The sequence below is a fragment of the Sphaerodactylus townsendi genome, linkage group LG02, assembly GCF_021028975.2.
Source record: "Sphaerodactylus townsendi isolate TG3544 linkage group LG02, MPM_Stown_v2.3, whole genome shotgun sequence".
Classification (NCBI taxonomy): Eukaryota; Metazoa; Chordata; class Lepidosauria; order Squamata; family Sphaerodactylidae; genus Sphaerodactylus; species Sphaerodactylus townsendi.
The window spans coordinates 58863918-58887071 of record NC_059426.1 but is presented as its reverse complement, the minus strand read 5'-3'; the positions used below and the strand labels follow the sequence as shown (position 1 = coordinate 58887071).

The window sequence follows — 23154 nt, the reverse complement described above, 5'->3', positions numbered from 1 at the left end:
CCAAAGGGCTTTGCCTTGTGGCATATAGAGCTGCTGTTTGAGAAATATGTTCAAATCCCTCTTGACCACATGGAAATAGCTGCATCTCTATATTCAGAATCCTGAAAATGCTCCTTGTTCTCAGCGGGATGTTATTTACCAGATAATGTAATTTACCTTTTTGCCATGAAAAGCTTTACCGCTCTACATTTAAAGCCTCTATTAATATGACAGCACATTTTTCTCCAGGCGTGTTGGCAACCCTATTTATATGGCTTTTAAAAAACAACAACATACAAACTAGACCTCAGGTTAGATGAGTGCAGGCACGGTCATCTTTGTTTCTTAAAAGGAGGAGCATGCCACTACTCATCATTCTAGGAAACAAATCCATTTCTCCCACTGCAGCGAACAGCAACACATATCATTAAACTTGCAAACTGAGATGTTTAGGATGTCAGAATTTTAAGGGCTGGTCTTGTACACTGTCAAAATTGTCAGATTTTGACATCTGAGGATTTGAATACCAAATGCATGTAGTACAATAATAGATAGAAGGGCAGATAGCCTTATGCCCCGGTAGGAAGGAATTAAACATTTCTGGCAAGTCATACATATCTAATGCATATCTGAAGACAACATATAACTGACGGTCCTACAAGATAATTATCTTATACTATTCATAGTCAGCTATATACAAATGTGACTGTTGCTTCCTCTGGGACAAGCACTCTTTTCCCAGAGAACGTATAGTGAGAACCTTTCACCTGCACACCATCAACAGAGAAAATTGACTGTGAAAGCAATTTAATCTCAAAGATACATCTTTAAAAACTAACCAAACACACAGATAGAACACCATGAAACATACTCCACAACAGATAGGAGTAAGCCACAACAGACCTAGGAGCCTGTTTTAAACATATAATTTGACCACATAGATGGATGTGGTAAATGTCACAAAAAATTCAAAAGTAATTACATGATCTATGTCAAAAACATGTACATGAACTGTTGGCTGGTACTTTGATACCTTAATATCGAAATTTAAAGGGCAGAATACATTTTAGAACCTGTTCAGGTATTTTTCAATCTCTACATAATATACTAAAGTGTTTTCAAAGTGGTTTGTTCTATCACTTTTCTGCATTAAGGTTCTGTCTCTTTTCCAACTCTTTTGTTCTGACCTAAATATTGCCCGATTTTGTCAGATCTCAGAAGTGAAGCCGGGTTGGTCCTGCTTAGTATTTGGATGGGAGATCACCAAGGAAGTTCATGGTCACTTTGCAGAGGCAGGCAGGGGCAAACCACCTCTGAATATCTCTTTCCTTGAAAACCCTCCAGGGTCGTCATAAGTTCGCATCAACCTGATGGCACTTTCTACCAGTACTCTTCTGAAGGTTATACCCAAATTGCAATTACCGTATATACTCATGTATAAGTCTACCCGTGTATAAGTCGAGGCACCTAATTTTACCATCAAAAACTGAAAAAACTTATTGACTCATGTATAAGTCTAGGGTGGTAACTCCAAAGCAGGTGGGGGCAGGGAAGAGCCAGGGTGCCGCACCCTACTGGATCGCTCCCCATCCCCGCCTCCTGGATCTCCACAGCAGCTCCAGCCCTTGGCTGCTCTGGCCCAAAAAGCAGACAAAAAGCAGACAAAAAAACCCAAAAAGCAGACAACTGCTCTGTCGGGCATTTCCTTGCTTGCAAGGCCAGAGCAGGTGGGGGCAGGGAAGAGCCAGGGCCACCCATGATGCTGGGCGCATGCTTGTGGGGTGCCCAGCAGGCTCCTACCCACCCACCCCCACCGCCCCACCACCCCACTGCTGCTGCTGCCGCCCCTCACTCAGTCAGTCAGTCATCTTTTTCTTTCGCAGGCTCTGCGGGTTCGATTTCAGGGAAGCTGCTGCTCCGGGCAGCCTGTTTCTATCTTTCTTAAAAGGGCAATGCTCCAAAGATTGCTTAAGCAAGGCTGCCTGGAGCAGCAGCTTCCCTGAAACCAAGCCTGCAGAGCCTGCGGGGGAAGAAAAGATGACTGACTGAGTGAGGGGGACAACAGGTGGTGGTGGCGGCTGCTGGTGGCTCACGTATAAGTCAAGGAGGGCTAAAAACTCAACTTATCCGCAAGTATATATGGTATATGAACCATGGATACCTAGTACAAGTGGAACTGCATTAACAGATCATTCCTACTTCCCACCACATTTTGCTATGGTCGTCAAAGTAGAGCTCCTGGAACTTTGGGGACACCATGGTAAGTAGTGTGTTATCTGCTGTGGGAAAGGAGAAGGAGGTGTGGGAGCAGGCAGAGACATTCCCAGGGATGGAGCTGAGGTAAGCTGGTTTCCACTCTAGCTTTGCAAGCAGGTATGCTGTGGCTGCCCAGATTCAGCTCTCTCTATATGCATATCGCTTTAGTCCAATAGAGTTTTCTGGCAGGGTTTTTTTGGGGGGTGGGGAGGGTATTTTATGCCTCCCCACGCAGCTGGAAAGCCCTTTGCAAGTGGTGGAGTGGCATGGCTGTGGCACCATCCCTGGCCAAATCGGACTATGGACTGGGTTGCCCAGCTCCAGCTCTCCATATATGCGTATATATAAAAGAGTTAACAAGAACAAAGACCAGGGGTTCCTTGTAAAATGTTAACAACATTATTTCAGAGAGTTAGCAGAACATTATGCCTGCTAATATTGAAGTTTTCTTGCAGGCACTGAGACCAGATACAACCATGAAGAAGATTTTTATTTACTAGGAGAACACTCTGGGCATGCAAAAAAAGAAAAAGAAAGACTTGCACTATGTAATCCACCTTGACTCTCAGTAACAAGGATGTAAGAATGTACAGAAAATAAATATGGCTTTTCAAATTAAGTCCACAAAAGGAGGAAGAAATCCAGAGAGACAGAAAAAGGACTCCTTCTTCACAGTACCATAAATTTCTGCTAGGGTGACATGAGTGTAGATGAAACTCTGTCTTGTCCTCCCTCCCACTGTATCTCAAATGATTCCAAAGTGCTACTGAAGTGAAACTAAAGGTTTTTTTCTTCTTCTCTGTAACTCCTTGCTGGTCACACCCTTGTCATTGTAGCATAAAGTGTTTGGCTTCTATGCTAGTCATGAAGATGGTCAAACATCAAGAATGTGAGCTTCAAAGCTGCCACGTTCCAACTGTATCAGCCGGACTAACCTGTTGCATGTCTACCCACAAGCTATTTTGAAGATTGCAATGAAAAAGCAGGATATAATTGAAAAATAAAATAGCGACTCAGGATAATGCTGCACATGATGTCGTTGGTTTCCTTGCTGGTACTGATCTAGTTAATCCTTGCTCTAGCACTAAGACACTGTGTAGTTTTGCACTATTTAAAATGCTGATATTTGGCGGCACATTAAAAAAACTGACATTAGAATGAACTCAACTGCCACTATTTGTTTCTGAGAGATTCAATTCCAATTTTTCATTATACAATTCCTATTTTTCATTATAAGGGGAAGGGGAAAGACACAGTGATTTGCCTGCATTGTGGCACATATTTCCTATGACTAATCAGAGACCTTCATTTGTCAGAGCTAGTACTTCCTCCACCCCAAAAAATAACACACAAAATTACATATTGGACCAAAACCATTGTTATTGGGGAAAGGAAATTGCAAGGGACTGCATGAATGGTAATGATAGAACAATCATTTACCCTTCATTCTGCTACTCAAGTGCCACTGCTTAAATATGAATGCCTTCGTTTCTTATGCACCAGGCAGTGCTCCGAGGGCATTCATTCCTCATTGCTCTGACTCTGCATGGGAATTGCAGCAACACAGTCTCCTACATTTGGTCTAATTTCCTTCAGGCAAAAGAACAAACCCTTATCACTGTCATTTTCTGTCTGACCAGAACAGATTTCAGTTCTTCAATTGAGTTCACTATTAGGTTTACTGCTAAAAATGTTTGAACCTTGTGCTCAGCCATGTAAGATTTAGGCTGGTGCTGTTTTAAGATCAGCTCTATCCCAAATAAGATACAAACGTAGAAATTCACCTTACTTTAAGGCTGGTTAAGATGAATATACATGGTGGATAGGAAATACATGTGGTGGACTTGTTCATGTATTTATCATATTTTTATCACTGCATATACTTTTTAATATAGGACATCACTTTTGTTAGCAGACTCCTATTAATGTGCTTTATCTGCTCCAAAAATGGACTGATCAGAGTCTTCAACAAGTAGATCTGGAGCTTTCTCTCACATGAATCACTTACCAATCTAGGCTATGTGGAAACTGGCCGTTAAATTCTGGTACCCGCTTTCATATGCTGCAACCCAGCACTGCACCTTGATATCCAAACATGAATTAAAGATGAATTATCTAGCTAAAACATGGAGCTGATTACACAAAATCAGGAAGGAAGTTCAAATAACTTTTGAGAAGAACACTGTTCCTGAGATAAGGCAAATATTTGTAAAAGCCAGGAAATATTAAGTCTCTTGCTTGAATATTTTATTTGCAAGATTACAGCTATTAGTAGAGTAGGCAAAAGGTTGTACAGCTAGTTCCTTGATCCTCAGAGCACACGTTTTGATTTAATTTATCAACGATTCAGCAGGAAATACAAAATTGTTAATTGGACACTGAGTGAATAATTAAAAGCTATCTCCCGCACAGTCAGCCGATGATAATGGAAAAAGTAAATTTAAAAAATGCAGGGCTATCTTGGAATCATTACTTCATTTAAAAAAATGGAATAAAAGGAACCAATTGGGCCATGCAACTTTCACAAGAACAGCACATAAGAACACTGTGCCAGTTTAGCTTTCTTTGAGTGTATTCTTCAAGTGTATTCTTCAAGCATAATCTTTTCTTGACTGAAGAAAGACATGTCTAATGATTTCATAACCTCAGACAGGTTACCCCACCAAAAAACTTCAAGTCTGTTTTAGCATATAATGGTGTTTGTCTCAAGAAAGGAAGGTTACTCCTTAGATGGAATTTCTCAAGTAACAGACGGGAAGACACACACAGACTTTAACCTGAAGATATAAACCTTTTTTCCTCAGTTGGACCCATCATTGTGGACTGAAGGCTGCTTTTATCAGATGGTTGTTATCAAACTTACTGGATGTTACCAGTCACCTTTTTGTTGTTTGCCTCAAACCTCAGGAAATCCAAAAGAAAGATGCTTATAAGGTGTCCAGCACTAGGCACTGGAAGTGTCCTTTGCCCACCCCTTTTCACGCTTCAAAACTATTTAAAAAAACCCTGAATTACTCAACAGAATTATGCATGTGCAAATAAATGCATTCATTTGCGGGGTGGGAGGCAAACTGAGATCACAGTTTCCTCTCCCATCTGCTACAAAAAGCATGAGTTTGCCTGTCAAAACCATAAAGGGCCTACATTTTAAGAATCGGTCGTTGCACACTTAATCTAAGTAAGTGCTAGTATTGCAACAGGTGGGATATTGCTCTGGCAAGTGGTAGATTTGTTACAATATTTAGGAGCAAGAGATTAATCACTATTTCCTTATCAGAGCTCTGATATCCTAAAGTGAATCTAGAGGATAAAGGATGATATTTATTTTGCCGATGTCAGGCGTTTTCATAAATGTTTTGTGCAGCATCTTCCATCAAAATATTTTAAAGCTACATAAATTCTCCAACATACTGATGAGGAATATACATTTTTAGAAACAGAACAGTCACTGGATAATTAATTATCCTCAATCTCTGTCCACAACTGTGCTGTTCTATGGTAACATTTCCTTGTCCCTCAGCAAATCAATGTGTACTTGGGGCTCAGAGGCTGCCTGGTTCAGGGGCCACGTAACAACCAGCAATAACTCTATTACTATGGACTAGTCCTGTGAGTTCTAGTCACTCCTGTTCCGACTTGTTCTGACTGCTTTGGCCACTCATAGCAGCAGAGGTGATTGTTTCACAGAAGCTTGAATCATAGCTTGCCAACTCCAACTACGCACGAACCTTGCCGTTTTCAGCTGCCTGAGCATCTGTCAACTTTTCCTAATTAACAAATATCCCAAACAAATAAATAGAACTCTCCAAAATATGAACCATCCAGAACATTCTGGAATGTGACAATCCCTGTATAGAAATGTCTTCTGGGAAAGTGTAATGATGGTTTGTTACAAATACTTCCTGCATTCTTGAATAAAGGAAACTGCTTCGTGGATGTACCTTACACCTACTGTTCAAGAATGACTCACGACAGCTAGCTTAGAATGCAGCACACTGGTTAGTCACACAGGACGGTCAAAGAAAACAGATTTATTTCCCTAGAGATTTCCAATTAGTTCTTTGGTATAAGAATAAGTGCTGATTTTAACCTCTAAAGCCTCAAATGGCCCATGTCTTGGATATTTTCAGGAATACCATGTCACCATGTAAGATCCTACTCTGAATGTCGTGATCATCTACAAGAGCAGGATTTTATCTCTCCTAGCATACATTTTGTGAAATTTACCCCAGAAAAACTCACCTGGTCTGCTCTCTTCTATCTCTTCCAGGGACCATGGCTTAATGGTAGAGAATTTATATGCAGGAGTTACAAGGTCCAAAACTTGTCATCTACAGTAAAACAACCCAAGCTTCCACTGTAACTTTCACTGGTCAATACAATACTGCTCAGACTTTTTCAGTGTTTTTGGTTTTATGGTGTTACAGTTATTCAATGTCTTTTTAGTTTAAGAGATACGTTTTTGTGAGTTTTTCTGGGCTGTGTGGCCATGGTCTGGTAATTTTTGTTTCTAATGTTTTGCCTGCATCTATGGCTGGAATCGTCAAAGACATGTCACAGTAAGGTATGTTTCTCTTGGAAGATGCCAGCCATAAATGTGAGCAAAAAGTCAGGAGCAAAAACTACCTGTCCACAGCCACATAATCCAGAAAACCCACAACAGCCAATTGATTCCGGTCATGAAAGCCTTCAACAATATACAGATATGGTTTTGTGGGTTTTCTGGGCTGTGTGGCTGTGGTCTGGTAGATCTTGTTCCTAACATTTTGCCTGCACCTGTGGCTGGCATCTTCAGAGGTGTATCACAGAGAGAAGTGTGTTACAACAGCTCTGAAGATGCCAGCCACAGATGCAGGCAAAATGTTAGGAACAAGATCTACCAGACCATGGCCATACAGCCCAGAAAACCCACAACAACCAGTTGAATCCAGCCATGAAAGCCTTCGACAATACAATATACAGATATATTTTTGTTTTGTTCTAATCATGCAGTGTTTTGTAGGTCTTGTCACAAGATTTAAAAAATCAGAATGCTGATAAAGATAATTAAAATAAAATGTACAAATGTAGAAGAAGTGAGTAACAAGATTATATATTCACTCCTCTACCTGTGCCTATGTCCTTCATCCCTATCCTAAAAGGGATTCTTTTTCCAGCCAACAGCTTAGCCAGGTGAGTAACATTCCAGTGAAGTGCTGGCCAATCAAAAGCCATGTTGTAGAATACTGCAGGTCCCTGCAGAGACATCACAATTTCTTTGGCTTCTTTTGGTGTAAAAGGCTTGACTTTTTCACCTATTAAAAAAAAGAAACAGATTGTGAAGATGATTAATCATTTTGAGAACAATTATCTGTCATCTCTTGTACCACCAAAAACATGAATTACTAAACCATCTTGATTAAGGCTGATTTGTTCCCCTTCCCTATTCACGTCAAACATTTTCTTTCATCACATTTTTGCTACAGTACTGACAAGGTCATTTTTTAATGTTAAATGAGAATTTAAAGTAGCACATTAACATCTAGAATACAAATATCTTGGTAAATATTTATGATTTTAATTTTCCAATGTGCAGGGTAGTCCTAGTTGTTTAGCATTAGTTTGACATTAATCACAAGTTCCCTAATAGATGAACATTTAAAGGACACATTTGGTGGTCAACATGCATTAATTGCAGAGAAAATTTATCCCCCACCCCAATGCAAAGAATGATTTCCTGCAAAAAATACCAGGACATGCATGGCAGAATACGGCTAATGCAACCAATTTTAGCTACAATTAAATCAACTAAATATTTGTAACTACTTTCTTATTCAAAAAGAGACAAGAAGAATGACAAGCAAGGCATATCCTAATCTCATCTTTCACTCTATCCTTGTGGTGCATATGCCCCACCAAGATGGTGAAGGTAGTAAACTATTGTGTTTCCCCGAAAAGAAGACCTACCCCGAAAATAAGCCCTATCAGGATTTTGGGAGGAGGCTTAAAATATAATAAGAGCCACGTGGCATAGTGGTTAAGTGCTTGCACTGTCACTCACACGGTCAGGAGTTCGAGCCCCCTGTGGGTCAGATATCCTGGCAGCTGGCTCATGGTCAATTCAGCCATCCATCCAATCTTGGTTGGTAAATGAGTACCTAGCTCATAGCTAGGGGGTAAAGAATAGCCGGGGAAAGCAATGGCAAACTACCCCACAAAAGAGGCTTGCCTATAAAATCACTGCTCGCAGTGGTACCCCAGGGTCGAACACGACTGAAGGGGAAACTTTAACTTTACTTTTAAATATAAGCCCTATTCCAAAAACAAGCCCTACCGGTAGTTACAGATCAGGATGGTGCTCCCTGCCAATGAGGATGCAGCTTGCATCACACCTGACGAGGAAGCAACAGGGCTGCCGAGTCCGCCTTAATGAATTGTGAAGTGACCATATTTCCCCTAAAATAAGCCCTACCCCCAAAATAAGCCCTAATGCATCTTTTGGTGCAAAAATTAATATAATTAAAATTTATAATTAAAAATTAATATAAGACCCTGTCTTATTTTGGGGGAAACACGGTATATCTATAGGCTATAAAACAAACAAAAATCCCGAGTGCATTCATTCATAATCCCAATTAGTATCTAATAAAAAGCGCTATTGAAAAAGAAATGGTTATAGCCTTCAATCCAAGCAACTTCGAGACTGGGGCTGTGGCTCAGTGGGATAGCATCTGTCTGCCTACAGAAGGTCCTCAATGCTGGCATGTCCAGGTAAAAAAGATGTGTAAAAATTCCCACCTGAAAGCTGCTGTTAAGAGTAGACAAGACTGACCTTGATAAACCAATGGTCCCTGTTGCTGTGTATTTTGAAAGCCTAACTAAACAATAAAGGTACTGCAAAGTAACCCTGTCCCCCTTCCATATACTTTACAGATTCCTGTAGGAGATAGATAACAAGGGATTATCAATATCTGCAAAATGTATTGACCAGCACAGTTGTATCAAATGCTTAGACTCATTCTCCAAATCCTATGTTGCAAGCATAGGAAGATCCTTCAAAAGGTGGCACAAGAAGACGAGGATTGTGACTAGATCACTATGTTATGTTGTTTAATAATCAGTGCATGGTAGAAAGGCTGTGCTTCTTGCAATGATTAAACTCATCAGCATGCAAGGCTACAGCACAATTCCACACAAACATCAAAGAAACCACGAAAGAGTTCCCCTGTTCTTCTGTGTCAGTTACACCCTGGCAGTCCCATTGAATCAAGAGTCCCTTGAAAGGTTTGTTACTAAGGATCCTCAACCTTGTCATGGCCATGGGTGCTTTTGGAATTTTGAGAACAGGGAGTGGGTGCCACCATAAACTGGCTACTGAGGAGATCAGAGCCAATCACAAAAGGTTGGAGCATTACAAACCAAACATCATTTTACAATAATATTTCTAAATGGGTGCTCTCTGACAACACAAAGCTGATACCACCCTGTTTTTTCTTAATTACCTCTAAGTCCAATGAGGAGAAAGAAACCCAGAAATCCCTTTGCTTTGCAGAAGAAGAGAATTGGTGCCAGGAAACCCATTGGTGGCTACAGCACCCGCCTAAACCATCTGATTTTTTTTTCAAAGAACAGAAAATATTAGCATGAAACCCTCTATTTCAGCAGAGCAGGGACAGAATAATCAGAGCCAGACACCTGCATCGTTCAGTGACCACATTCTTCACCTGAGATCTCAAACTAACTAATTGCAAATGGATATAATCTATAAATGTTTTTAAAATCTCAGCCTTTTACTCAGTCATTTTATAGGGCAGCTTTTATTTTTTATCTTTTATGAGCAGTTGACCAGTTGACAGCATGGCATTTCTAACACTAAGAAGAAGAAGAAAAAAAAATAGGATTTAGCCTTTGGCTTTACCTTCTGCTATCTTACAAGTCCATGGCATACCGAGGTTTCATAGGAGTTATAAGCCCTGTCATATGTTGTTTCATATCTGAGCAAAAGGAAACTTTGGGTTATCAGCCAACAGGCTAAACACACACAAAAGCAAGATCTGAAAGTGTGTCCAGCTGTGTACACTGATTGTAGAAAGACCTGCCAGTACAAGGAAGCTGATTTTCAGGACTGATTAACTAATGACCATCAATCAAATATCAAGGACAACATTTCTCCTGCTGCTATATGGCATAGTGGTGAGATCAAAAGTTGCATGAACTAGAAGAAGCATTCCAAGTCTCAAGTCCTTCCCTCGAAATACATTAACCCCTGGTACCATTTCATTTATTACATTTCTATACAGTTTTTCAACACTCATTTGTTTTACTAAAGTAAGCACAGAGTTAGCCTTTCTTGACCTAGCGGCTTTTCTGGCTTGATTTTTCTTCTGTATTTTCAGAACACTGAATAAAACAAAATTATTGCTGTTTTACAAGTGTATGTAAACTAATCAGAAAAAGTACAACATCATTTCAAACCTCCCCAGCTTTCTCAGGGGACAGTATCCTGCCACTGTTGAATGCAAATGGAAGATACAGAACCTCACATATGCCAATATTTTCTTGATGGGAAGTATTACTAGCACCTATCCCTTCTCTGATGAACTTGAAACGAGGGAGGATAAATAACTATATTCTCCTACAACATGCATGATCTCCACATTTACTATTCTACTCATCTTGGAGTGGAACCAGAGGTCCTTGTGATACTAGTACTTTCAATGCTTAGCAAAATGTCAGAACCTACCTCTCTTCCAAATTGGCGTCCAAGCATTTTAACCATCTGCCCCGGCCAGCCAACATTTATTAAGCCCTGCAGCAGAAGCGTAGCTGGGTTAGAGTGCGCCCGGTGTGCACTCTGTATTTTACACCTCCCCCCTCCACGGTGCCATGCCCCCCCCTCCCCTCTTACCTTAGTGCAGGCTGGAGAAGCAGCCTGTTTCCTTCAGGCTGAAAACAGCCTGATAGGAACGACACTTCCCATGAGACCCTGGGGCTCTCCTGGAAAGTATTGTTCCCACCAGGCCTTTTTCAACCTGAAGGGAACAAGCCACTTCTCCAGCCTGCACTGTTTCACGAAGGTAGTGTATGTCGGGAGCCACAGGGAAGGGGCAGGGGGGTGATCCCCCCCCCGGCACACGCCCGGTGCAACGTGCACCCCCCAGTCCCCTGGTAGCTCCTTCTCTGCCCTGCAGAAACTTTTTCTTTCTCTACCCTTACAAAAACAGGGGGTGAGGGATTCTGTAAACTGATTCTGTAAACTGATACAGTTCTTTACTCTCTGAAAATGCTCCATATGACAACATACGACATATGATGACATACTCAAGTTGTGGTCCAAAAAGGATGAGGTACTTGGGAAGATTAGAAAAACAAACACTTCATATTTATCAAGAGAAAACAAGATTTATCAGCCTGTACTGAGAAGATGTCCTCTTAAGAAACCATCCAAGATGACTTCTGCATGTTTAATAGCCACAATACTTATCTTGCCTTTCAAAAAAACGAAAAAAAATTGCCTCCACATAAAGAAGCAGTCATGTACACAAGAGGTTACGATGAAGAATATTTTCTGGATTTCAACTTGGAGGGTGATAGATTACAGTTTAACTACAAAAGTTCAAAATTAGTAAACAATAGGTCCATGTGATCTGTGTTTCCATAAGCCATAAGTCTGAAATGACTTGATGGCACTTAACACAACACTCATCCGTATTCCTGCTTGATCATTTTTAGTTCAGTTGTATTAACTGGAAAGTTGCCAAGGACACAAGAAGTATTTAACAGGGATGCAAGTGCAGTATAACATATTACAAAGAGAACTGTATTAAGAGAAAATTGCTTTGTACATTCCTTCAAATTCATTCACTTGCACAGAACCTTTCCTCTACATGTCATGCTTTCTTTCCCACTTTGCTTCCTCCAATCTCAAAACACCACAGCTGAATGGCCTTGAATCATAAACTCATGGTCCCTAAGGAATTCTTCCTGCTCGGAGGAACTGCTTGCCAGAAATTGCATTCACTGAACCTGCTTCTCAGATGTCATGGCTCCCATGGACAGGTATCAGGTCCTACTTCCTAGTCCCGTGGTGGCGAACCTTTGGCACTCCAGATGTTATGGACTACAATTCCCATCAGCCCCTGCCAGAATGGCCAATTGGCCATAATGGCAGGGGCTGATGGGAATTGTAGCCCATTACATCTGGAGTGCCAAAGGTTCGCCACCACTGTCCTAGACCAAGGATTCCAGAAAGGGTCATATGTGAACAACAGGCAATACGATCACTTCTTGTTGCTTCTTACTGCTATAGTGCCACTGGCCCATCTCTGGTTGCTTTGCTCTTCCAGTTGCTTTGCTTTATCTTACAGAACTCCAAATTACTGGATAGATCTCCTGCTGACTTCAGACAATACTTGATTTAACTAAATCATCAATCTGTGTAATTGATTTTCCAGGTTCAACTTGCTCTCCCTCTTGCTTTACTCATGCAGAATCTCCATTAGTGCCCAATGCAAAGTCACAACCTTTTACGAGAAGACCCTGACAATTCACATTATCCCAGTATTGCTAGTGCTGCCACTGTACTTATCTTTTGTCATTTATTTAGCGTAAACACTTGGTGAGATGCTAAGGAAAACACAGAAGGAGAGGACTAGTAGGGCTGAAAGCAGAGACTAAGGGTACGGAACACAAAGAGATATCTAAACAAGGAAAAACACTGTGGACAATATGCCTTTGGAGTTCGCCATAAGTTCTATCTAACTGGTCCTCTAAGAATGAAGCTGAGAACATAGAAAGGAATGAAATCAGGCAGCTATGGTTATTGCAGTTCTCCAGTAAATCCATGGGCCTCACACAGGATATAGCAGCAGGCCTCTCACAAATTTCTATTAAACCATGAGCCAAATGCCAAAGAACATAACTAGTATATTATTGCAAAGAGACATCTCCAGAGCAAAACATTTCTCTCCAAATCAAATATTCATCAGTATGGTTGGCAGGACTATGATGTACCCTTGGCTCAGGGAGCCCTGGGACATTTAGCTTCTGATACATCTGATGTTCACAAATAAGGACTCCAGTACACTAGAGAATTACATTGCCAAGGCTGAGTGATGCCTGACACTTGTTCATGTAGAGCTCAAGATGCCAGGGAGGGACTTACAGAGAAGTGGCCCACTTCCCTATTGCTCCCACTGATAGGCAAATTTGAGGGGAAAAGAGTGATGGGGCAGGTACAGGAGACTGTGGGGTGCTGAGGAAACGCATTTGGACTCATTTCCCCAATTATGTCACTGCAAGTGTGAAAGGATCCAGCTGGTTCTGGGGAAAAATGAGCTACAGTTTGATTCCCCTCCTCCCCAAATAGGTTCATTTGCAGAGCCCAATTCTAAGCTGAGGAGAATTTGCTCACCATCAACTGAAGCATCAGTTATGATTACAAAATGCCTTGAAAGCAGAAAATTATTTTGATTGTCATACTTTGAGCAAGTCCAAATGGGTTCCAATGACTACCCTGCAACAGAGAATATTACGTCTGATTGGAGTTAACCTTGCCTCAATGAAAGAAGTAATCACAATTCACACAAGGAAATAAAGATAGTGTACTGGTATTTGAATGGCCACTTACTATAGTACAATTGTGAGTTCCTGTACCACATGAAAAGCTATGTGAAGCAATCACATGATTTGGCCAATTTCCAATATGCACTTCCAAACCTGGAGTTTCAGGATGGTCCTAGACCCTTGTCTGATTTGCAGGCATTAGTATGTAAGACATCCATGCTTTCTCCAGAGAATTCAACTCATATCAGTCTTCTCATAACAAAAAAGAAGGGGAGAAATAAGTCAATTGTAAAACACAGAATATACATACATAAGACTTTATTGGCATAATCAGAAGCAAATACATATATAGATAATAAAAGCAAAAGGCCCTACAAGGACCATAACAGATATGTGCTACTGGGAACTCTCAACTATCTCCATAATAAAATTGGTGACCTCTTCACAAAGACCAGGGTCCGAGTTATTTAGCAATAGAGATAACCTAATCAGATCAGGCAGACCAGATTGGAAGAGAGAATATAAGTTGGTATATTTAGATCTGATTTTATCAAATCTGGTACAGTGCAAAATTTGGTGGGCCAGGGTTTCAACCACATTGGATTTGCAGCTGCATAGCCTTGCAGATTTTTCTAGGTTACTGAACCTACCCTTTAGTAGGGCAGAGGGCATAACGTTAAATCACACAATGGTAAGGGCTCTCCTTGCACGTGGCTTCGTTAGAGCATAGAGGTAATAGGCCATACGGCTCTGCTCAAATGGGATTAAGAATTGTGTTGGGGAGCAGGTTCGTTTAGCTGCTAGATGTAAATTTGCAAATTCCAGATCGAAAAGCCGATCTCTAAGCCTATTGTACGCTTCTGAACAGGACATTAAGTAGAGTGATTCAATAGGCAAGCCGATGGATATGATCTTTCTCTCGATTAGAGAGAACCAAGGGTTAGCCTGCGTGTCCTGTAGTATCAGTGAGACAAGGGAGAGTTCAGATGGTAAAGAGTGGAGGCGGAGCCAGAATCTGAAGGCTCTAAGCCAAGCTTTATGTTCCAGGGTGTTTTGCCCCAGTTCTAAACCCAGGGCTGCGTAGCATACGCAGTTTGGAACTCCCATTACTTGGTGGAAAAACTTAGATTGGGGGACATTCAGAGCATGGTTAACTGCTTGGGTCCAGATAGGGACCCCATAAAGTAGTTGGGATTCAACCTTTGCGATGAAGATCTTTAATGAAGCCGGGACATAGTCCTCTGCTATGAAAGAAGCGAAGAATTCAAGAAATACAAGGGGAGGGCAGAGTGAGCGCTGCCTTTTGGTGCAAGGTCCAGGAAAGGTTGTGCGAAAAGGTGATACTAAGGTATTTAAAACAATAAACCTGCTCAAGAAGAACATTTAATTTCCAATAGTATTTTTTGCGGGATCTGGCAAAAACACAGAATATTGTTCAGCCTTCTCAATTAATTGCTGAGAATGGTGTAGAATTGGGGAAAATAAAGAATATAGCACAGCAGGAGTTCTATATAAAAGAAGACTTGGCGTTCTTAAGAAGTTAAATGTTCTGTCAATTATTTAGAATAATTTAGCAAATTAGAAGGATTCATGTCAGCAGTTGTCTTCTGCCAACATATCCTGCTGATTAAATAGTGGGTTTAATTGAGAGGTTTTCTAATTATTTTCTGAAGGAAGAACCAGTCTTACTAAAATACCACCCTATTTTTAGTGTATATGGCATCCAACTGTTTTTCTAACAAGAGCATAATAATTTATCAGTCTTACATCTCGGGACAGGGAATACGACAACTCCTGGAAGTTTAAAATAGTGCTGGGCTTCTTCTTTCAAAAGACGCAAAACGAACTTGCGTCAGTCTCAGCATTACAATACATCATCAATACCAGAGAGCTAGGTGGCACATGTCTATTACTCCCATTCTGCAGTTACTTCAATGCTGTTACCAGAAAAATTTAAAATACTGGCTGCCACATTAAAAAAAATCCTTCATGGCCTCGGACTTTCAGATTTGTGAGACAGTCTTTCCCTCTATGCTCCACCACGTCAGCTTCGCTCATCCCAGCAGGGCCTTCTGCAGGCGCCAACCTGCAAATGGGCAAAAGCAACAACGGCTGGTGCAAGGACCTCCTTCCTTCCACCTCATGGAATGACCTCTGCCTGAGGAGGTCAGGAAGACTCCCACTTGTCTGGCTTCCCAAAAACTATGTGAAACTGAATTATTCAAGAGGGCTTTCTACACAGATAACAGAATTGCATTGTACACAATGATTCACAAAGACACTTGGATAAACTGTTAGGGATTATTATTACTGTATATTGTTTGTTGTAAGTTGGATCCTGCTATGTAATTTTGCTTCATTTAATGTGTCATGTTAACTATTTCCTTCAGTTCTGTTTTGATATTTCTGTTGGTTCTACAACCCAGAACTTATGTCATTGTTTAATGAATATCCGCCTCATCCTGTTGATTTTATTGACTCACTCTGTGTAATCCACCTTAAGACCCAGTGAGAAAAGCAGACTATAAATAATGTAAATAAAATAAAATAAATAAAAATGCATGACAATGAAAAGGATAACTGTAGTCTTCCAACTGATTTCTCACATAAGTAGAAGATTCTAAAGGCAAAGGCAAAAATCCCTTTCTGCAAATATATCTAATATGGTGGGTAGCTTTTTTACCATGAGGCCAGATCAGTTTTTATATCTATTTATCTATAAATGGTCATGAGAGCAGTTTTTTATTAGTACATCTTGGCCCCATATCATTCATATATCTTGCATGTCCCTCAACCATCCAGAGGCGTAGCTGAGTAGCTGTGTCATCCCCCCACCCCCCCTTACTTTTTGTAGCTGGCAGAAAGCAGCTTTCTGCTGACTGAAAATGGGCCAGGCTGCTGGGGCGAGGCCAGGCCTAGCAAAGTGCGGAGGGGGAAAGAGGTCAGGGTCAATTTTCGTGCCCCCCAGGCACGCACCTGGTGCAACGCGTCCCCCGCCCTTGTAGCTCTGCCACTACATCCATCTAAGCTTGCTACCTAAAGGTAGCTCTCATAAAAACATTCAAGACATTTCTGGAAGGTGGTCAAAAAACCTAGAATGCAAAGGAGGGGAAATTCCTTTGATCTAAGTAAATAAAATTAACGTGAATAGTCAGAAAGCATTTGATTATACAACTGTAGTTATTTTTAAACATTTATTTGTCCTACAGAGCCAGTTCTGTAACATGAAATCACACACTGCGAAGCAAATAACAAAGACTGAACTGTGTGCCGGAAGTTAGGAATGAGACAGGTCTTCAATTGGTTTCAAAATATAACCTGGGCACATTTAAACTGGCTTTCTATTTTACAGTGGGGAAGAGGCTAAAAAGCATTTTAGCTGGCTTGAATGAATTCATTCTTAGCAGGAAGCTGGTTCCTGAATCAGCTGTCTTTGAATTGAATAGATATGCAAATACTTTGTCTAGCTGACACAAGAATCCGGTATGTCTCATTCTGCTTCTCCTTGTCTCTTTCTCCAATAACTCCACAGTGAACCCTGATAATCCTGGGGGGCTGGAATTCTCTCTTGGTAAAACGCCAAGTAGTGGGGGGGGTACTGTAGTAAAGAGGGGAAGTGGATGCCTAATTCTTCTACTACGGTGGCAGAGACCTTTCTTCATCAACCTCCTCTATTAGTGCATGGAGCAAATTTGCCCAATCCCCTCCCCCCTCTGCCACAGCCTTACTGCTACCCCTCATGATATTTTGTCCATCATGGTCCCCATAACACCCAGGGGAATGCTGGAAGATCCAAGTGTACAATCTCCATGGACCTACACTTTTACATCTGTAAGACCCATGCTCACCTAACATGCATGCTTGCTAGCTAGGGGTAGAACTTTCCGCTGTGTTCACTATTCATAGGAAGTCCTGTGAAAAATCCGTCCATGTTTTATTTTTCTTCCCCTAACAACACTTATCTCGGGGTTATATTGTAAGGAAGGCTAACACAGGATGAGATCTAATTCCATTAATATTATAATGTCAATGATGAGAACAGTAAAAATGTCACCCAACTAAAGTAAGTGTGAAATTAGCAGATTTAGAAGATTATTAATCTCATGACTGAAACAATACTATCAGATGGCTGCAAGGTAAAACTAATTTGGCTTCCAACAGTTTATCAACAATGCATATTTCTCTACATTAGCTAATTTAGATGGCTCTGTATCTTGTAATTTACATGAAATGCTACACCATCTTCAATTAACTGTGGAAGAAAGGTCACATCACTAAAGGAATTTGTATGCAGAGACTGGTGCTATGAACCAAAGCAATCTAAAATACTGTAATTAAAATAGTTATTTCATGTAATTAAAACCAGCTATAATGATCTTAATTAATAGGATGTAAATGCAAATAATTTAATATTTATCCTAAAATATTCATTATAAGCAAAGAGATTTAATGTCAAACTCTATTTAAAAAATTAAGATGGCTGGGTGTAAATGACAGAACGTGTGCTGACTTATTTCATCCTAATATTTATGCTGCTTTCTTACTTTTTAAAGAATACAATATTTAAGGCATGGCAAAGTAAGGGTTTTACCAGTTTTCAGATTTTCTTTGGTGTAACTGAGACAGATTAAGTGAATCCAAATGAGAACTTACTTTAGATATCAACAAGTGCACATCAAGAACTATATTAAACCCCCACCTGAAACTGATGGGACTAAGCAGGCTCTGTATTAGACTGTGTGAATGGTATGAGCTCCTTGAAATCACTTGGGGAGTTTGACGTGTTACATATATACCACTATACTCAAAGTCAGTTTCAGTGTGTTACTTTGTATGGAACACTGCAGTTAATCCAAACGTATATTGATGGGATCAATAGACTGCCAGTCATCATACTTCCAATTAATCATAAGTGAAAAAATAATTTAAAAAATACAACTTGTCACGTACAAACTATTATTTGTTCATCATGAAGATGCTTATAAAAGTACATTAAGAGTGACACAACATAATGAAACTAATCGATTAGGCCATTTACTTAATGAATCATTTGGTTTAAACCCCTCCAAAAATAAATTATAAAATGCCAAGGTCCTTATACAATCATCCTTAAACTGAGTCTGATGCCAAGGGTTGGTGGTAGGTTGTGCATTTAACTCTATGTACACACTATGTATGTAACTCTAAGTAAATAAAATATCAAAAATGTCATCAAAATATCAAAAATGTCATCAAAAAAGCACAACAAAGAATGTTCTTTCTGCGCCAACTCAGGAAGCTCAAACTGCCCAAGGAGCTGCTGATACAGTTCTACAGAGGAATCATTGAGTCTGTCATCTGCACCTCTATAACTGTGTGGTTTGGTTCTGCAACCCAACAAGATCGACACAGACTTCAGAGAATAATCAGAACTGCAGAAAAAACAATTGCTGCTAACCTGCCTTCCATTGAGGACCTGTATGCTGCACGGGTCAAAAAAAGGGCTGTGAAAATATTTACTGACCCCTCGCATCCTGGACATAAACTGTTTCAACTCTTACCCTCTAAACGTCGCTACAGAGCACTGCACACCAAGACAACTAGACATAAGAACAGTTTTTTCCCGAATGCCATCACTCTGTTAAACAAATAATTCCCTCGATAATGTTAAACTATTTATTATATACTTATTATATAATTACTGCACTACTTTTTTCATCATTCCTATTACCCATCTCCTCCCACTTGTGACTGTATGACTATAGCCTGTGCTGACATTTTATTTTATTTTATTTTATTTTATGATTTTACATTTTATGTTTTCATTACTACTGATTGTTTCCTGATTGCTTACTAGACCTATATGACAATCATTAAGTGCTGTACCTTATGATTAAGTGCTGTACCTTATGATTCTTGACAAATGTATTTTTCTTTTATGTACACTGAGAGCATATGCACCGGAGACAAATTCCTTGTGTGTCCAATCACACTTGGCCAATAAAGATTCTATTCTATTCTATTCTATTCTATTCTATTCTATTCTATTCTATTCTATTCTATTCTATGTATGTAAAATTAGGCATCCCTAACTGTGACTACCGGTAGTTTGGGAACATCCATTAGTTTGCACAGGATCAAGCAGTTAGAAAGTTTCACTGAACTCCAGTGGGATTTACTTCCATGTCACTCTGCTTACAATTGGGCTGCATAGAGGAGGCAGGCCTATGGCTGATCAATTAAGATTCTTCCCAGTTTTAAATTATGGAAGCAATGAAGAAAAATGAGACAAGAATGGATACATTTTTTCTATCCATTATTCTGAAAAAGCATGAAATACCTGAAAGCATTGTTAGAGTTTTTTTTTTTAAAAAACAACCCTAAAAAGAATATAAGAGAACTTCTCTTACACAGAACTCAGGATCATCCGATGAATTATTATTTGTTTTTTGTTTAGTGACTGAGTCCACAGTTAAGACTTTGAAAGATTAAAAATGTTATTCTCCAGAACTGTCTGCTATGGAATTTCACCCAAAAAATTAAGTCTCTTACTCTTCAAAAGGGAAAGCGAGAGACAGTATGATAGTTGGACAATTTCTTCATGAAGTTCACCGGGTAATTTCTTCATGAAGTTTACCACTGAAGAGTTCTTTAAGAATGCAAGTTCCTAAAGTTCACCGGGTAATTTCTTCATGAATAACTGAAAAGTTATTTAGGAATGCAAGTTCCTTGATAGGATATGGAAGTTCACTTTCTCTCAAGAATGTGGGAACTGTTTCTTCCATTAATTAGGCCAACTTTGCTCACTGACCTTCTCTAGCCAAGTGGCATAAGGATGAACACATGAAGCCGGGGGGGAAAGCCTTATAACAGCCCTCTTCACATGACATGACCAGCACACTGACTGAATGTGCAGACAGAAGTTTCAGGCTGCTGAGTGTGCTGTGCTCAGGAACAAGAGTCTGTACCAAGGTCAGAAGCAGGGCCACTACATTCATCCCTCCATTGGCTCTCGATGCATTCAGTTAGTGAATGGAAGAAGTTGCAAAGCCACAGCAGTATTCAGAGAAACCTTCATGAGTAATGCCACCCTGGGAGGAGGAATAATTTTGAGTTCCAATACATTTTCACAATGCATTTTGAAACAGACATTGAGCCAAGAATCACATACCCTTTGATTTAACCAGTCCGTGGCAATTTATGCCAGACACAATAGCAACAATAGAAGGTGGATAACATACTGGGATTCACAAGTTCAGTATACTATTATATGTACCATGTTTGAACAGTAACTGTACCAGTTTTCAAAGTGGGCATTAAGCCACAAAATACAATATCACTCTTCCCAACAGAAAAAATAAGGATCCCACATCTGTCACCAGTCCAGCAAATTTGGGCCTGCCACAAACAAAGAAGGGATTTCTGTATATTAAGAGTCCCTGCCCAGGTATCTGCCTAAAAAGTAATGCCTGCATTACCTTCACCCTCCTCACTGTCTCCCAGGAACTATGGAGGAGTAGTTAAGCATCACTTAAATTGGGGGTGGTGAAATCAGAGAAAAAAATGGCCTCTTAAAATAAACCTTTGTGGGGTAATTATTTAGAAATGGAAGGAAAGTGATCAGAGAAGTGGAAGTGATCAGAGAATGGAAGTATATACAGTGCTCACACGCAGACTCCCTCAATTTTGCCATGAGCACAGAGACAACAGAATGAACATTGGTACTCGCGCTTAAAATGCAAACCGCAGCTTAACAATCACACTTATTTCAAGAAAGTCAAGGGAGCTGCAACATAAAACATATCTGCCTGACAGATTGTGAAACTGGAATGAAAGTAGCTGTTTGTTGGAATCCCATTATTTGTGTCAAAGACCAGCCTGATTGTAACACGTTTTCAAAGGGGAGAGGAGAATGCAAAATCAATTGTAAAATGCTGTGTTTTACTATTAATTGATGAACCAACTGGTGATGAAAAGGAGAAGAATGGACGAATTGATGACATTGATAAAATGTCATATACTGCCTAAGCTGAATTTAGAATGTGCCTATAAATCAGTCACTTATCAGACATCCTGCAACATGTGCACAATGAACAGGGGATTGCAGATTATTTTTCATGTTTTTCAGTGAATGTGGTAAGCTTCCAAATGATATCAGGTATCATCCAACCATATAATGCCTTTAGGATATAACTGTCCTCTACTTGGAGACTTTGCACATTCATTGGAAAATGTGTGTAATACATTTTCAACCAGCATCTATATTGGTCAGAAACATACACAATTCCCTGTTCATCCACACAATATGTGCACATGCTCTATGATCCCAGGTGAACGTGTACTTAACTGATATTAACCTCAGCACTCACACCCCATGCAGCACCCTGAATGACAGGGAGTAATTAAAATGGAGCTCTTCCTTTGAGCTAGTTGCATGGTTGCCTTAGGGTTGCCAACTTCGGTTTGAGAAATTCTTGGGAGATTTCAGGGGACACTGCCTGGCAGGGTGGAGTTTGGGGAGGGAACTCAGAGGGGATATAAAGCAGTGGAGTCCACCCTCCAAAATTGTCATTTCCTTCAGGGAATTTGATCTCTGTAGTATGGACATTAGCTGTAATTCTGTAAGAACCCCAGCCCTCACCAGATTGGCAATCATACTGCCCATTGACCAAATGGGCCTCCACATTAATTTTTGCAAAGTTTTGCAAGTCCACCAATGTGCTCATTAATATAACTGTCAAACCTCTCCAACAGACTTATTTCACCTAACAGCATGCGCCAAAGAATCCGTATTTTAGAATAATCTAACTAACTGCAGTGGTACGTTTCCTTGTAAAGTGGTTTAGGATGACAGACTAGAGTTATATTTCACACAGCGAAACGTGGTTCAGCAACAAAAACGACATTTCTCTAATTCGTGATTTGTACGCAGATCCACGTCGATCTTGGAATCAAAAGGCACGTGCATTTGCAGGAATGTATGGGATACACAAAAAGCCACAAAAGCTCCATTCTTTTGGGAGACTGAAAAGCATACCTACCAGTTTGTGAAAAATCCAAATCTCCTGTGGAGATTTTTGCCATTTCCCCCTCTTAATCCTCTCTATTCCGAAAGAGAAACCGGTTTCACGCCCTCCTCATTCAAGGCGGCTCATGCTTTTGTCGTCACAACTAACAACCCCCCCCCCCGGGTCCCCAGGATCATGTGAGAGACCAGCTGGGTACAATCACGTGGCTGTGGGTGTTTACGAGTGGAGGAAGCCTGGCAGCAGATCAGCTGGGTTTTTTTTTTCTGCTCGGGTTACGTGGGGACTCGCTGTGCAAAGTAACCTCTGAGTTGCAGATGTACTGTTTACATTTGGTTTACTGTCCACGACCGCAGCTTCAATCTGAAAA

The 23154-nt window shown here is 40.3% G+C and overlaps 1 protein-coding gene across 1 annotated transcript in view; it reads right to left on the bottom strand.

Moving 5' to 3' along the window:
* The window catches only part of HSPBAP1 (HSPB1 associated protein 1), a 58437-nt gene extending 35512 nt beyond the window's left edge, over positions 1-22925 (bottom strand). The window contains exons 1-2 of the mRNA XM_048486237.1: positions 22800-22925; positions 7344-7529 (exon numbers count right to left, since the gene is read on the bottom strand). Of these exons, the coding sequence (XP_048342194.1) occupies positions 7344-7529; positions 22800-22842 (229 nt within the window). The 5' untranslated portion in view covers positions 22843-22925. The remainder of the gene's footprint in view (positions 1-7343; positions 7530-22799) is intronic.
* Positions 22926-23154: the final 229 nt, after the last annotated feature.